This window comes from Podarcis erhardii (genome assembly GCF_964252035.2).
Source record: "Podarcis erhardii genome assembly, chromosome: 5".
Classification (NCBI taxonomy): Eukaryota; Metazoa; Chordata; class Lepidosauria; order Squamata; family Lacertidae; genus Podarcis; species Podarcis erhardii.
Window position 1 is genome coordinate 19,389,384 of NC_138509.1, and position 17,385 is coordinate 19,406,768.

Here is a 17,385-nt window from a genome sequence, read left to right on the forward strand (position 1 = left end):
TAGACTACTGTCCACCAGGGGATTTCAAGTGGATAACCTAGTAATTGCTGGTTGATGGGATTTAAAAATAAACTAAAGCTGCACTGAAAGCACGTCAGAGTGCAAGTAGATAAATAGGTACTGCTCTGGCGGGAAGGTAAACAGCGTTTCCGTGTGCTGCTCTGGTTCACCAGATTGATCTTATTCTGCAACACATTCCTTACGTTCTGAAGCAACAGCGATCACTTAATGCCAATTCATTATATATTTAACCTTTGAGAGATCCTGAATTTGCATTCTTGCTTTGCAAATGTAAAACACATTAGTGGATCTCATGGAGATGCTAGAGGAGAAAATAAGCAATCACCAAGACTGAATTTAGCCATCCCTCTTCTGGGGACTCTTACGTGGCTCCAGATAGCCCATGCTCTAAGATCACTGGATAGGTAGGGAGCTGAGATAATAAGGGTGAGCAATAAGGGAAGGTGCCTTAGACAGAGTCAGGCCATTGGTCCATCTAGCCACAGCGGTGTTTCAAGATATCAGGCTCCCCACCCCCACACCTGGTCCCTCCAAAGATCCTTTTTCTGGATCTGCCAGAGATTGAAGTTGCAACTGTCTGCACAAAAGCATACAACCTGACACAGAGTTACACCTCCTGTAACGGAATGAGTGCTGCTATCAGAGCTGTCAAAACTGTTCAGATGCCACTTCCATTTTTTCTTCTTCTTTCAAACAGGTGCTGGGAAATCCTATGGCAAATGCTAACAATCCTATGAACCCAGGAGGAAATCCCATGGCTTCTGGGATGACTACCAGCAATCCTGGCATGAATTCACCTCAGTTTGCTGGGCAGCAACAGCAGTTCTCGGCCAAGGCAGGCTCCAATCAGCCATACATACAACCGGGCATGTATGGGCGGCCCAACTACCCAGGGAGTGGAGGCTTTGGGGGAAGGTAAGGCTGGTTTGTGTAGAATAGAACCTGGCACTTCTCAGGCAGGTACGTAGGCAATGAATGGATGTATTTTAAGCAGGAGCAGCTTAAATGACAAGGTCCTTTGCCATACAACACATGGACCACATACACATGTCTAGGAGGCATATCACGCTCCCTCCGCTCGATAAGACATGCAAATAAAAACTCACCTGCTAGATCCAACCCACCATTCTTTTCACAGCAATTGTCTGTCGGATGCCTTTGGGAAGGGCACAAACAGGACATGGTGGTAATGAGCTTTTCTTGTTGCTTCCCCTAACATCCAGAATTGGGTGATACAGTGCCTTTGTAGATGGAGGATCCATTTAATTCTCACATTTAATAGGCACCAATGGATTGATTCTCTGTGAACTTGCCTGATCCATTCTTAAACTCAGGGATAGGGAACCCAGGGCCCTCCAGACACTATGAGACTCTGATCCCCATCAGCCCCAGCTGACATGGACAGTTGTCAGGGATGATGGGAGTTGTAGTCCAGGAATATGGAGGGCCACAGGTTCCCCAGCCCTGTTTAAAGCCCACATTTAGTAGTGAATGCCATATTCATATAGATGTATACAGAGGAAGCTCTTGGCAGTTAGCCTATTCAGCTGATACTTCATGCCTATGTTGAGATTGGGAGTCACATGTTTCTCTTGCCTACTCCTCACTGTGGGGAGGACCAACCACATTAATCTGAATATTGGATCTTCCTGGCCTTATGAAATAACAATCAAATTCTGTTTCACAAGGACATGGAGACTGCATATGGAAATAAAGTCTGGTGATTTCTGGTTTGGTTGCTCACTTATCATCCCAAGGTGAGGAAAAGAACAGGCAAACCTGAGGGCCACTTCCAGTCTCTTAATCTGATCAGACCCCAAGAGACCCATACTATCATAAATCTGACATGCTAGAGAGATTATAGTCCTTCTATAATATGGCTATAAAATGGTTGTCTTACTGAAAGTTATGTAGTTATGGGGTCTTTGAACCTATATTATATATGATTATAAGATGGTTAGCTTACTGAAATTTCACTTTTCTTATTGTTCATCACCTTTGCAATAAGGGAACAAAAATCACAGTCTCAGCTTTAGGGCATTCTTGGAAAAAACAGTGATAGAAGAGGGTGACATAAACATAGGAGCTGGAGCCTTAACAGTATAATGTACTGTTAATGGATAATCATACCGTCATTTTTTTTTTTCTGCTTACGCAAAAAGTCTGAAGGGGTTACAGTTAACTATGCCTAGTAAAGCTACATAGTTGCTTTAAAAAGAAAAGGCTGTCTAGACTCAGAGGGAAATTAATCACAGTAGCAGGAAATGATTTGCAAATGACTTAGGTCAATCAATTAACTCTAATAAACACCTAAAATAAAGTTTTAATTAACTCTGAAATTGTGACACAAACCACAGTTTAGCCATGATTAACATTTTGCTAAGCTAGGAGGAGAAGGATATTGATGGATACAAGTACTGCTGCTTTGCATGAGAGAATGATCTTTGAATGTGACTGAATCCGAGGCCCAACAATACTGTGCTTGTGTTCGAATTGTCACCACAGAAAATTCATCTGACAAAACATTGGTCTGAGATGGTTATATTTATCTGCATCGTTCAGAAACAGTTCAGGCACACCTCGTTGATTTATGTTTATGCAGACTGATGTTGTTATCAATCCATGTTGGCACACCTAGACCTACCAAGTACCCCAACGTGCTGTCATTGCCCCCACTGAGGAGGGGAAGCCCGCCCTTCCTCCAGGTTGCCTGAAGATGTGGCGGTGGAGTGCCTAGTGAATTTTTCTGGAGCCACCACATTTCTGAGAAAATATGCAGATGGATAAAAGCAATTCCCTGCAAAAGTTCTCAGCGGACGGGGGCTACAGAATTCATGAAAGGGAACAAAAATAATCAGAAAGCTGGGACTGGGGTGGGTTTGGGAATTGAGCATGAATGTAAATAGTACGTTTGCAGTGGATACTCTTGGGAGAGGAGAAGAGTGGAATTTGCAAAGATTGCCACCTGGAATGAGGTGTGAGAATTAAAGTAGCAGAAGAAATCAGCAGAGAAGTATAAAGTAACTCAATTCTGTGGGGGGCAACGTTCTATTTGAAAGCATCCAGAGTTATGCTGCAGTTGCAGAATTCCCTAAACTCTGTACAGGGATTATCAAATATTGGTCTATATCTGTAGCATCTCACTTTCATTCTGCACATCTCTCTCCCCCCCGCCCCCCCCCGGTATTGTTTCTGTTATAGTCCCAAATGCAAGCTCGAATACTGATGCCTTTTAATTGCATTTCTCTCCTTTAGCTACCCAGGAGGCCCTAATAATCCTGCAGGAATGGGGATCCCACCCCACACAAGGCCGCCTGCTGATTTCACTCAACCGGCCGCTGCTGCCGCCGCTGCTGCAGTTGCAGCAGCGGCAGCTACAGCCACAGCTACTGCCACAGCAACGGTTGCAGCCCTTCAGGAAACACAGAATAAGGAAATGAATCAGTATGGACCGGTAAGAGAACCAGCCTACTCCCATCATGCATAGGGTCATTTCCCCTTTATTATGCTTTAGGTATAATTGGTAACTTCAAGTTACAAAAACTTGGCCCGTTTTCTGGAATGTACTGCATATGCCAGAAGCAGGTGATTGCTGGATGGATATGCTCCTTCTTAAATACATTAATCACCCTTTCTGGAAAAAAAGGTTGACAAGTTAAATATACTGTCAGTCACAATTGGAACTATAAAGTCAAATAGAGGAAAAACCATAATTAATAAATGTGTAACAGATTAAAACCAAAGAAAGCAGTAAAGAAACACCGTAACTTTTAAAACCCAAGAGAAACAACCAGACTTCTGGTAATGAGATGGCTTATAGGGATTCCTGGGATGTTGGTTTTAGAGTTATAAATAAGGCTACCACAAAGAGCCTGAAGATTTTGCATCACAAAAGGAAGGAGTCTGAAGCAAAGCCCTCTCTAGATATCTCAAATAATTAAGGGGCAGAAATGTTCCTGAATATTTATGTTGGTTATTATAGATGGCCTATCTTTGCTGCTAACACACCTAGTTGCTCAGCCACTCTTTGAACCCAATGTTTTTTGCAGCTTCTTAGCTCACCACCAGGAACTTACTTACTTGTAAACCTATGAAGCTCCCCTTTCTATTGAAAAGAAAGCATCACCACCTGTATCTTAAGTGTTAGACTCATTTAGGCTCCTGGAAGAGAGGCCTGAGAAATAAAAAGTTCATACCTAGATTAGAGCATGGTGCTGAAAATGCCAAGGTTGCAGGTTTGATCCCTGTATGGGACACCTGCATATTCCAGCATTGCAGGGGGCTGAACTAAATGATCCTCTGGGGCCCTTCCAACTCTATAATTCTATGATTCTATGATTAAGCAAGAGAGAGAAAGTCCCTTGTATACATTTGATGGCTGGCCTGAAGTTTTGCACCAGAGCTATGTTTTCTTTACCTTGGAGATTTATTTCATCCTGTAAGCCAGTCTTAGACCTTTGCTCCTGAGCCCTTTGTTCTAAAATACAACCACCTGACCTATAAGAGAAGCAGTAGCATTTCTTCCCTTTCATCTCTAAACACATACATGAATAGAAGGGTTCAATGTCTTTTCTTGGAGACCATTCAAGCGTTGTGCACCGACAAAGAAGTCTTTGGAAGTTAGTGGTTTACTACATTAGATGAAGCAATTCAGTTTAAGAGTTTTGATTATGTACCTCAAAATTTAGATTGTATAGCCTTTAAAGTATTCAGCTGGTGAGTTGCTCTGTGACATCAGAGCAGCAAAGCCAATGATATCCAGAGAGCTGTGAAAACCTGCCAATGCAGAAGGACTATTAGGCAAAACATAAAAGAGGTTGTTCTGGAGGAGATGGAAAGAGACATGAGGGAGGACTATCAGATTTGGGCAACACAATTGTTGGAATAAGAGTGTGGGTCCTCTTATGGGATGACAATGGGTTAAACCACAGGATGCAGAGTATAGGAGTAAATGGAGGAAAGTAAGAGGGGGTGATTCTCCAAGAATGGGGGAAGCTCAGTGATAGAGAACATGCTTTGCCTGCAGAATGTCTCAGGTTCTGCTCCCAAAACTTACCTCATGACTTTTTATCCCTTTATCCCTTTTGAAAAAACCTAACTATAGTAGATAGTGGTGCGTTCCTTTACTTTTTGTTCTGTGGTACTTCAAAATAAACTCATAGTAAGTGTACAACATATACTTATTATGAGTTTATTTTGAAGTACCACAGAACAAAAAGTAGAAGTATACAACATATATTGCAGGCCACAACATGGAGTTCCCATGGCTCTGAGAAACTTACTAACTTTTGCATACTTTTTAGTCACTTTTAGAATTCCAGTTATACCTGCCGCAAGCAGAAATAGAGGCAGAGGGACGCTCCCGCCCTCCCCATTTGCTGATTTTAAAATGCGACATATCCCCGACTCCCTTCAACTTGGCTCCCCCTCCCATTTTAAATGCATGTCGCATTTTATTCTTTTTTCTTCTTCTGTTGAAGGTTTGTTCCTCTTTCCAGATGGGTCCAACTCAGGCTTACAACAGCCAGTTCATGAACCAGCCTGGCCCCCGTGGCCCGGCTTCCATGCCAGGCAGCATGAACCCTGCCAGTATGGGAGCGGGCATGACGCCTTCCAGTATGAGTGGGCCACCTATGGGCATGAACCAGCCCAGGCCGCCTGGAATGAATCCCTTCAACCACGGGCAAAGGATGCCACAGCAAGCCTACCCTGGCCCGCGTCCCCAGTCTTTGCCTATGCAGGCCATGAAGAGACCGTATCCAGGAGAGGTGAGTAGCAGCAGAGGCTTCTCCTGCTCTTATGCATGCTGTACAGATGATGTGTTTGTGAAGGAGTGTGGCCAACCTCCGTCATTCAGCTTGGACATTGAGATCTAGCGCCGAGGGCCTTCTGGTGGTCCCCTCTTTGTGAGAAGTGAGGCTACAGGGAACCAGGCAGAGGGCCTTCTCGTTAGTGGCACCCACCCTGTGGAACGCCCTCCCGTCAGAGGTCAAGGAGATGAGTAACCACATAACCTTTAGAAGACATCTGAAGGCAGCCCTATATAGGGAGGTCTTTTAACATGTAATGCTTTATTATGTTTATATATATATGTTGGAAGCCACCCAGTCAGATGGGCAGCGTACAGATATTAGTAGTAGTAGTAGTAGGTATTTCATTATATGGATGATAGATAATTTGCAAAAAAACTCACACATGGTTTATGCACCAGTCACTGAAATTTAATACATGGCTGGGTGTGTGTTGATTGTAATTTCATTTACTCTGTGAGGCATACAACTCCACAGCAATATATATGGTTATATATTTTAGGTCTCCAGACTGTGCACTGCTATTAAGATTTATATGTGCTTTATACTGCCTTTCCTGAAAATCAGTGTTTTTGTGGTGCTGTAAAATATATAATTGATGGTGAGTAAATTATGCCTCATCATTTATAATAGGAACAGTCCACATCAGAGTTAAGCACTTTTAAGTCCCATTGAATTCAGTGAGAGAAATTTGAGAAAGTTTTTCATTATTGTGGGCATAAATTTTACTTTAAAGTGCTCCGCTTTGACTGGATTTTATCCCATTTTTATAAATCAATGTTTCTTTTAAGCCCTACACTTAAAACCATCAGAAACATCACTTTCTTGGCCTGAGCATTCCAATTGGGCTGATGGGACTTGCTAGTATTCAGCAGAGCCTGGCAATTAAACAATTTAGGTTTTTAATTACCACACTACATTTGAAAGTGTCAGCCAAGGTATAATGAAGTCAAACCATTTGCTTGTGATCGTTTTTGTTTGAAGTCGATTCCACTACATAGGGAGATCAGTTGCATTCAGCTGGAGGTGCACTTTCTAATTTGCCTTCCCTTTTTTACAAAATAGCCAAACTATGGAAACCAGCAGTATGGACCAAATAGCCAGTTTCCATCCCAGCCTGGTCAGTACCCAACTCCCAACCCTCCCAGACCCCTGACATCTCCCAACTACCCTGGACAAAGGATGCCAAACCAGCAGAACACAGGGCAATATCCTCCTCCAACGGTCAACATGGGACAGTATTACAAGGTGAGAGTGATCCTTCATTGATCTCCGTCTCTTAGGAATTAATCGGAGTTCACAAGCTCCATTCTGAAATCTGTAAATAAGTATAGTTGACTATTTGGAGCTATATTCAACTAGATTTTACTTAAAACTAGACCCATTGAAATTAATGAACACGACTGAGGGCCATTAATTTAAATGGGCCTACTCTGACTAAATCTTAGTTGAATAGCACCCAAACAATCAGACTGCAACTAGAACAGGCTTCATACGGCCCTCAATGTCTTTTTGGCAGCCCTTGATGCCTTTCTTGTAAGAAGGTGCTGGGTTTTAGGAAGGAGATGTGAGGCTCTGACAGGGTCCTAGAGTCCTCCCGTCTCCTTCCCAAAGCCCAGTGAGTGCTTTCCCAGCTTTGGGAATAAGGTGGAAGGCTCTAGGACCCTGCAAGAGCCTGTTGCTTCCTTCCCAAAGTCTGGTGCCTTGCCTTCCTGGCTTTGGGAAGTCAGCGCAAGGGCTGGAGGGGAGGATCATATGGGCCTTGTGCCCTCGCCCCTCCCCCCCGCTCATGCGTGTGGCCTGCCGTTTCCCTGTCCACGTACTCTTGTGGCCTACTTGGTATGAAAAGCTGGGCCACCCTGAAATGTAGTAAGTTCCAGTTGACTTAAGTTCGTATCTCTTTTTCTCAAGTTTCATAAAACAACTGTTGCTTATCTGTATATTTGCCAGCATTGTTTGTATATCTGTGAGTTTAAGAAATGGAGTGATACTTTACAATTATCTGTCAAGTTTCCATGTCCTAGAACACTTCTAAAATAGTAAGGACAACAGTAGCCCTGGTGTAAAATGCACCAGCCCAGTGATGTTGAACCGTTTCTCCACTTCTCTGTGTCATGTACTACAGTGTGGATGGATTTGATGACATGGTTCTGTATATGGGATGATTGAGCATCAAAGCTGTCTGGGAGTCATGATGAATCAAAGATAATTCCTGGGCAATGCAGTTCTTCCAAGTTCCTTCTGGTGCTTCATTGACCATTATGAGCAGATGGTTTGCTACCAAAGGACCTCCATCTCCACTGGTTGTCTCTGCCCCACCAGGAATTACTATCAACATTCCTCATGAACATAGGAGCACCCCATTCAAATGTCCCTATTTTCATGCAGAATGTTGGAGGGTGAAGCAGAGTTGACCATCCTTCCTCTCTCTGGATGCTGCTGGACTCCCAAAACAATTTCCCCAAATATAATGCATTCATGTATGTTGCACTCATGATATATGCACTTTTCTACACGTTACTTGCCTGGAGAACTGCATTTCAAAATTCAGAGGCATGCAAATTTTGAAGGATGCTGCTGTTCCAGTCCTGACATTGTTTCTGAAAGGGTGAATTGGGAAATGTCACTTTTAAATGGGAACTGAACTGAATTTCTCCCCCCCTCTAGTCAGGGATGGTGCAAATTGTTGTCTTGCAACATCTGCAAGGCCTCAGGTTAGCACCCCCTGGCCGAAAGCATTCCCCTTTGTGAGGTGTAAAACATGCAAAAGAGTGCCAGGATGACTCCTGAGAGGCATTGCTTCCATCCAACTAACGGTGGCTTAGGGGAGACCAGTTTTCCTCCCACCACTTGTCTGGTGTCAGCATACACCAGTGCTGTCCAAACTTTTTTCAAAGAGGGCCAGATATGATGAAGTGAAGGGCCAACCAAAGTTTTTTACCTTTTTTAGGATTGAAGTTCTTGAGCTTTTTTTAATGATTTTTACTCCAAAGTTGTAGAGCTTTTTTTAGGATTGAAGTTGTTGAACTTTGTTTAGGGTTTAAGTTGTTGAGCTTTTTACAATGCTGAGCCAATCAATGAGTCATTTAGCCAGTTTCTGCGTAATAAGTAACAATAACTAATCTGAGAGACCACTGATCATGGAACCACAAGTTATAAGGAGCAAGGAGTCGCTAAAACATTCACTCCATACTGAGTTATTTCCTTCCAGCTTTGTTTTGTGTAGTACATGTGTTTCCACACCCACATCACTGGACGATGGTGGCAGGAGTGAGGAAACAGCATAATAAGGTCAAAGTGTGTAGTAATTTGTAACTAAACTTTGAGAGGCAGCAGCTGCAGTTTCTCATTGGGTAATGAAGGTAATCACCAAGGGGTATGGCTCCACCATGTGGTCAAAGGCAGGAAAGATTAACTGAGGGCTGGCTCTCCTGGAATCCACCAGCTTGTTTTCCTGCCCACTTGGAAGCAATTCTTTGTCTGCTGGCTCCCCACTCTCCTCAGGATATTTTCCCTAGTTGGTATGCTTCTTTGGACTGTATTAGCTTTGTTGCGTTGGATTCTATGATGGGTTTGATGGACGTACTTTCTGAGACAATGAGTTTCTTACCTTTGCCTCTGTTCGACTGTGGGGGTGTGCCATTTTAACAGCCACCACCTTCTATGTTCTCATTTGTGTGTTATTCCCTTGAGTGCTGCCATCCTTTCCTCAGAGTCCTCCTTGCGAGTTTCTTCGTGAGCACCTTCCCTCTTTGAACAGGGGAATCTCCTTCCATTTTAAAAATGCCGACTTTTTTCTGTTTCCATTTCTTTGTTGCAAGACTTTGCCTCAGCTTATCAGGACTTTGTGGTTATAATTCCACTCACCAGACTTCTGTTTCTATTTCCCCTCAGTGTGTTCCTGTTTTTCACCATTTTGGAGGCACGCTTCTTAACTGTTTTGCGGTTGTTACTTATAGAAAATGTAATTGTGTGATTACGGTGACATTTCGAGCAATAGCTTTCTCAGCTTGACAAGAGTTGCCAGAAAGTCCTAATGTTCTCAAATTATAGATCTCCCTGTGTTAGGCTTGCATAGCTTAATCCACCAAGCAAAGTGCGCTCATCAACTTTGTATTGTGGCCAGCCAGAAGCTGTTGCTTCTTCCTATTTTAAATGTAGGCACTATAGTATCCCAGACAGGCAGCAAAATAGGGTGTTGATTAAGTCCCTGGTTGGCTGCCACATATAGCTGGTGGGCTTCATTTGACATGGTGGATCAAGAGTTGTGCAGACCTTCCCTGTGTCATTGCGTGTTGTGTTAATACTTCTATGTTCGGATCGCCTGGTGTTTTAGTTCACATTCCACTGCTGTGGGGCACTTGCAATAATTTTCTTCTCTTCTCTTTTCAATTGCAATTACCATTTTGCAGCCATCAAGGCCTGTTCCTGTGGCGAATTACCCTCACTCACCTGTTCCAGGAAACCCCACACCACCTATGACTCCAGGGAGCAATATTCCTCCATACCTGTCCCCTAATCAAGATGTCAAACCGCCATTCCCACCTGACATTAAACCAAATATCAATGCTTTACCACCACCTCCAAGTAAGTAGCAAATGAAGCTTCCTCAAAGTTTTCCCCGTAACCCTGTTTTCTCCTTTCCACAAACTGCATGTCACAGAAACTTTGCTCGGTAAATACCAGCCTGCTTGCTGCCTTCTAGACAGAAATGTTGATTGCCTATTGATACATGGGGTGACCGGCAGCCTTATGAAAGGTTTACTAAATAGAAGAAAACATAAATGCTTCAGTTTTGGGCATACTTGTCTGGAAGCAAGTCTAATCAAAATCAGTAGAACTTATTTCTGGATAAAAGTAGATAGAATCAGGCTGAAATTGTCATAATGGAGGAAGAGATCTGCAGTGTACAGCAATGGGAAATGGAGGGTGGATTCCCCCCTCCAACTTATATATTCCTTTATTTACCTTATTTAAAGTCTCCTTGGGTGATACTGGGCCAGGTTCTCAGGTGCTCTCACTCCTGCCACTATAGGAAGACGTACACAGCCACGCTAGGCAGTCCCACAGTTGTGCCAATGCAGGATCTCCCCTGACCTTGGGGAATCCCGTATTCAAGTAACTGTAGGATCTTGGCCATTTGGCTGCAAGGTGCAAGTCACTCTGCCAAGCGACAATCCTGAAGGAATGTAACGTCCAAAGAGCCTCTTAAAACACTATTTTCATTTGTATTCTCGGGGTATTTGTTACCTAAGAGTTTGACTGTTGCTGCATATTTACAAATCTCTATACAGTGGTACCTCTAGTTGCGGACTTAATCCATTTCGGGGTGCCGTTCCGTAACAAGAGTGGAATGCAACTAGAGGTACCTCTGTAGTCATATGGGCTGGAAAACTAGATTTATCATTTAACATGAAAGCAGAAGATCTTGGGGTTCTAAGCCAAAACCTGCGGGACTGGGATAAAATTCTCTTGAGGCCCAGGGGCAACAGGCTGTTCATCCTCGGAGTCACTAGGACATTACTTCCTCCTTCCCCATCCCTGTGCACAGTGAGCTCAAACCTGCAAACTTTTTTCGCTGCCCTATACAACAGCAAGTTCTGTATCTCAAGGCAGGGAAGTGACTGAGAGCCTGCATGGTGTAATAGATTAGACCTACGGCTGGGGAAACCAGTGAGTCTCAGTGTTCACTAGGTGACTTTTGGCCAGTCATGGTGTCCCAGTCTAACCTTCCCCACAGGGTTGCTCTGGGCAGTGAGTGGAGCAGAGGGAATATAACAGGATTATTCTGAAGATGAAAGCGGGTTTGCAGTTATTAGCAAAGGATGGGTAATGTCAGATATAGCAGATGCTCAAATAAACACAGAACTCCCAATCTCGCTGCATGCATGTGAGTGGAAGGGTGATGCCAGAATAGGCCGTAAGATCAGCCCAGCAAAAGATCAGTGAGCCGTGTCATATTGTCCAGTATAAATATATGCGTTGTTATCGCACTGCAGATGCTAAAGGGAAAGTTCACGCTTTCTCTCCTTCTTCGATCCCAGCCAACCATAACGATGAACTGCGCTTGACGTTCCCTGTGAGAGACGGGGTCGTATTAGAGCCCTTCCGGCTGGAACACAATTTGGCGGTCAGCAACCATGTCTTTCACCTACGGCCCACGGTGCATCAGACGCTAATGTGGAGGTAGGTTTGTGAAGTGGCGCGGGGCAGACCTTGAAGGCTTGAGAACAAAATAGCAGGCGAGATGCTCTCTTCCTTTGGTGGCTGGGTGGGGAGGCTGTAACCTATTTTGCCTTGGGAAGTAGGGTCACATTCTGACATCCAGACTGCATTAAATCAGTGGTTCGGAAGCATGTACACACTTCCTTCAGAAATCTAACAGACAACAATACAACCTTTAAGACAAGTCCTGACTCTCTCCCTTTGCTGAGAACAGGTGAAAGAAGATTGGTGGAGATGTTTCCTAAAATTGAAGTATTTGGCTTCTAGCTGATTCTGCTATAGCAGCAGGATTTTATTATGACTTTATGCATCATATAACTTTTCTCTTGGAAATAATTTGTGCCAATATAAAATTGTGTTTAATTCTCTTGTGAGGACATAAAAAATTAAGAATTTAAGTTGACGGTGGTGGTTCACTCATCTATTGTTGAGAGAGAGAGAGAGAGAGAGAGAGAGAGAGAGAGCGCGCACATACATACATCTTCTTAGCTTGCACAAGTTATCCAAGCAGCACAGAACACCATGGAAACAATTTTATTGCTTTAATCTTAATATTGCACATATATTAACAGCCACCATAGTAGCAGCACAATAACTAAGATTGGCAGACCAGGAACCCAAGCGTTAGGATTTTGAGTGTCTTAGAGTAGCTCCACACTTTGTGGCAACCAGATTTGCTTTGGATACACATGAAGTATTAATGACATACATACCTTGGGGAGGGTGGACACCTCAAAGCCTTTTAACAAAATGGAAAAAACACCACCCCAGGATAATAGCCTAAAAATATAGCACAGCACCATTACACCAGTCTTATCAAAATTTGGCTCTCAAAAATAAAAAGTCTGGGAAAATAAGATGGTCTTAGCTTCCAGCACAAGCTGCAGCAGTGTTGCCTGGTAAGCCTCCATGGAGAGGCTGTTCCATAATTACACACCAGCTGTCATAGTGGCAAGAGATACAGTGACATGAAACCATAGCTGAGACTGTCTTTATTATGTTTATTATTGTTTTGTTTGTTGTGCTTTATTTGGTCACTATACCATACACAGCAATACTCAAAGCAGCTCACAATGTTAAGACAAAAACAGTCCAGTAGATATAATTTATAAGTATGCCAAATACTGTTCAAACGTTTAATAAATAACAACATATATCTAATTCAGTTTTTTATAGCTTGCCCTTCACTCAAAGGTCCCATTCTAGCCAGCTAACTAAAGAACATTCCACCCATTGTATTTCCATAAACATATCAAAAAAAAAATACTTCCTGGCTCCCTACTTCAAGTTGGTTTTCTTATGTTTATACAAGCACAGTATGGCTGAGATCTGTTTGGAATCTGCTCTTGTGGAAAACCCCCAACCCAATACACCTTTGGGGACTATGGATTTGTTATGCTTGCCAAACATATGTTCTTTAGGGAGCCAAATGTATGATGTTGCCCACTGGCAATGTGTGCAGGACACACTGTAACCACTGTGTGGCAGCCAAGTGGGGAGGAGGACAACCCTTGATGAAGGTGCAGATGGGCCAGAGCTGCAACTGGCTTTATAGTGGCTCGTAGCCACTAGCATGGATGAAAAACCAACACTGATCAGTTGTGCTTCTGCACAAGTCACAGTAGGTGTTTGGCTCACAATCTCCCTCATCCCATCAGGTGTAACCAGAAACTTCTCCTTTCTGATTCCTTTAAGTGCAGCTTATCATTTTGTCCAAACCAGGATTCCTGCTTTAAATCCTGGCTGGAGTCAACATCATTCATACCAGCTTCAGGCCATGGGTTATTAAGCTGGTTTGTTTCAGCACCACAAGCCCCAGTTTGGTTGCAACAAGCTGCATTTAAGAGCAGCAGAAAGCAAAAGCTTCCAAAGGCCTCTGGCTGTGCCAGAATTTGGGAATCACAGAGCTCTAGATTCTGCTGTCTTGGTCTGCCATCTTTCAAATTATTCAGCTATCCTTTTCAGCTTTCAACAGGTAATCCAAAGCGCCCTCTCCGATTGCATGGAGCCCGGACAGCTCCGTGGTTTTCTCCGGAGCTGAGGGTGATGAAACAATCGTTGAGACGGCTAGAACGCCGGTGGCGGAAAACTCATTCTGAATCAGACCGGACACGGGCTAGAGCTCAACGTCGAGCCTACCAAGTGGCAATGGCGACGGCGAAGAGGGCCTTCTTCGCTGCCTCCATTGCATCTGCAGAAAAACAGCAGCAGGAGACTTTTTCAGGTGGTTCGCAATCTATCGGAACCACCTATACCAGTGTTCCCCAACCTTGGGCCTCCAGCTGTTTTTGGACTACAATTCCCATCACCCTTGACCACTGGTCTTGCTAGCGAGGGATGATGGGAGTTGTAGTCCAAAAACAGCTGGAGGCCCAAGGTTGGGGAACACTGACCTATACCATCGGGGCCTGGTAGGGACCCCAAGATCTCCTGCAATGCCTTCGCAAAGTTTTTTGCAGACAAAGTCGCACAGATTCAGAAGGAGGTAGACTCCACCGTGGGAGCAGGGCCAGGGCGGGAGAGTGTTAGAGTTCTGTCTGGTCCTGTTACATGGGATCAATTCCAATCTGTAACCTCCGAGGATGTGGACAGGCTGCTTGGATAAGTGAAACCGACCACCTGTCTCCTTGATCCTTGCCCATCCTGGCTGATAAAAGCGAGCCAGGAAGGGCTGGGCGATGGGCTCTGCGGGGTGGTGAATGCTTCCCTCTGTGAGGGAGCCTTCCCAGACCCGCTGAAAGAGGCGGTCATTAAACCGCTTCTTAAAAAAACATCTTTAGACCCAGCCAATTTGGCCAACTATCGCCCAGTCTCAAATCTTCCATTCTTGGGCAAGGTGATTGAGCGGATGGTTGCCGAACAACTCCAAGCATGCCTGGAGGATGCGGACCATTTGGATCCCTTCCAATCCGGATTCAGGCCTCACCATGGGACTGAAACTGCCTCGGTCGCGCTGGTTGATGATCTCTGGTGGGCTAGGGACAAAGGTGAGAGCTATTTCCTAGTTCTGCTGGATCTCTCAGCGGCCTTTGACACCATCGACCATAACATCCTTCTAGACCATCTAGAGGGGCTGAGAGCTGGGGGCACTGTTATACGGTGGTTCCGCTCCTTTCTCCTGGGCTGTGTCCAGAAAGTGGTGGTGGGGGGGTGAGTGTTCAGACCCCTGGGCTCTCACTTGTGGGGTGCCTCAGGGTTCCGTCCTCTCCCCCATGCTTTTTAATATCTATATGAAGCCGCTGGGAGAGATCATCAGGGGGTTTGGACTGGGTGTTCATCCGTTTTCAGATGACACCCAGCTCTACCTCTCCTTTAAATCAGAACCAGTGAAAGCTGTGAAGGTCCTGTGTGAGTGCCTGGAGGCGGTTGGAGGATGGATGACGGCTAACAGATTGAGGTTGAATCCTGACAAGACAGAAGTACTGTTTTTGGGAGACAGGGAGCGGATGGGTGTGGAGGATTCCCTGGTCCTGAATGGGGTAACTGTGCCCCTGAAGGACCAGGTGCGCAGCCTGGGAGTCATTTTGGACTCACAGCTGTCCATGGAGGCGCAGGTTAATTCTGTGTCCAGGGCAGCTGTCTACCAGCTCCACCTGGTACGCAGGCTAAGACCTACCTGCCCGCGAACTGTCTCGCCAGAGTGGTGCATGCTCTAGTTATCTCCCGCTTGGACTACTGCAACGCGCTCTACGTGGGGCTACCTTTGAAGGTGACCCGGAAACTGCAATTAATCCAGAATGCGGCAGCTAGACTGGTGACTGGGAGTGGCCGCCGGGACCACATAACACCGGTTCTGAGAGATCTGCATGTTTTCGAGCACGATTCAAAGTGTTGGTGCTGACCTTTAAAGCCCTAAACGGCCTCGGTCCTGTATACCTGAAGGAGCGTCTCCACCCCCATCGTTCAGCCCGGACACTGAAATCCAGCACCGAGGGCCTTCTGGTGGTCCCCTCTTTGCGAGAAGTGAGGCTACAGGGAACCAGACAGAGGGCCTTCTCGGTAGTGGCGCCCGCCCTGTGGAACGGCCTCCCATCAGATGTCAAAGAGATAAACTACCTGACATTCAGAAGACATCTTAAGGCAGCCCTGTTTAGGGAAGTTTTTAATATGTAACGCTGTACTGTTTTTAACACTTGATTGGGAACCGCCCAGAGTGGCTGGGGAAGCTCAGCCAGATGGGCGGGGTATAAATAATAAATTATTATTATTATTATTATTAATCCCGGTTCTTTCTGGATGCTTCAGCACATTAGGAGAAAATGAAATCTCAGTTCATCTTTAACCTTCCTATGTTTTTACCTGTTTCTAAAGCAGAGTGAGAGAATGCCATGAGCACTTGTACCTTACGCAAACTCATGTTTAGTGGCATTTCAGGGCTGATTCACAATGTAGCTTTTTAACCAGGCAGAAGATGTACCCAAGTTTAAATGACAAAAACACATGTGGAACTATCAAATGTGATTGGACCATACATGTTTAAATGCCTGTGTTTCTTCGCAATAAACACTGAACTGGCAACCAGGAAAGGATTGCTGCTTGTGCTTGCTGCATGGTGTTTACTTTTGGGTCAATTATTTTCTGCTGGTCACCTTTCTAGTGTTGCTTTCTGGTGAACAGAAGGGAATGTGATTTAGGCAGGATGAGACTGTCTATTTACTCTTTGATTATGGTAACATATTTTACTTTCTCATTTCTAAATCCTAATTCTTGAGGACCTTCCTGACCGCACCTTTCCCCCTCTCTGCTGCTTAGAAGCCCACCTTTGCGTAAAGCACTTTGAGGTCAACCATATGAAAAGTCGTATTGAACTGTAAAGTATCGATATTATTACTACTCTCAAAATATATAACACCACACTCTTCCTTATGTAAATAACCTGCCCATACAAGATGTGTATCATGTGCTTATTTGTCAAATAATTTAAAACAGTATCATGTCGCACAAAACAAAATTAAGGGGGCAGAAAAATGTATCCACGGCTTTCAAAAACAGGGGGAAATTGACATTTGCCCCAGTTGTATGAAAAGCAGTTGCTTATGCCAACCGAAACATATGCCTTGCATAACAGGTCAGACTTGGAGTTACAGTTCAAGTGCTATCACCATGAAGACAGACAGATGAACACCAACTGGCCAGCATCAGTCCAGGTCAGCGTCAACGCAACTCCGCTTACCATTGAACGTGGCGACAACAAGACATCGCATAAACCGCTGCATCTAAAGCACGTCTGTCAGCCAGGAAGAAACACCATTCAAATTACCGTCACAGCATGTTGTTGTGTAAGTACACCAGGCCTGCTGCGGCTGCTGACTCTGTGGTTTGGCTGTAT

General features: G+C 44.5%; 1 protein-coding gene and 2 long non-coding RNA genes across 17 annotated transcripts in view; 2 read left to right on the forward strand and 1 right to left on the reverse strand.

The window, feature by feature from the left end:
• The window catches only part of ZMIZ1 (zinc finger MIZ-type containing 1), a 365,870-nt gene that overhangs the window by 332,307 nt on the left and 16,178 nt on the right, over window positions 1-17,385 (forward strand). For 9 of the 14 annotated variants that reach the window (XM_081864244.1, XM_081864249.1, XM_081864243.1 and 6 more), the window contains 7 exons: window positions 719-936; window positions 3,277-3,475; window positions 5,502-5,789; window positions 6,897-7,079; window positions 10,244-10,418; window positions 11,831-12,017; window positions 17,125-17,335. In XM_081864244.1, coding sequence (XP_081720370.1) covers window positions 719-936; window positions 3,277-3,475; window positions 5,502-5,789; window positions 6,897-7,079; window positions 10,244-10,418; window positions 11,831-12,017; window positions 17,125-17,335 — 1,461 coding nt within the window. The remainder of the gene's footprint in view (window positions 1-718; window positions 937-3,276; window positions 3,476-5,501; window positions 5,790-6,896; window positions 7,080-10,243; window positions 10,419-11,830; window positions 12,018-17,124; window positions 17,336-17,385) is intronic. The other 5 variants (XM_081864252.1, XM_081864255.1, XM_081864253.1 and 2 more) reach the window with 3 other exon arrangements.
• The window catches only part of LOC309343156, a 45,529-nt gene continuing 31,649 nt past the window's right edge, over window positions 3,506-17,385 (reverse strand). For both annotated transcript variants that reach the window (XR_014157118.1, XR_014157119.1), the window contains one exon: window positions 3,506-4,797. This is a non-coding gene — a long non-coding RNA (uncharacterized lncRNA). The remainder of the gene's footprint in view (window positions 4,798-17,385) is intronic.
• LOC309343222 lies at window positions 12,024-12,807 on the forward strand. The gene is made up of 2 exons (XR_014157200.1): window positions 12,024-12,482; window positions 12,513-12,807. It is a non-coding gene; the product is annotated as an uncharacterized lncRNA (long non-coding RNA).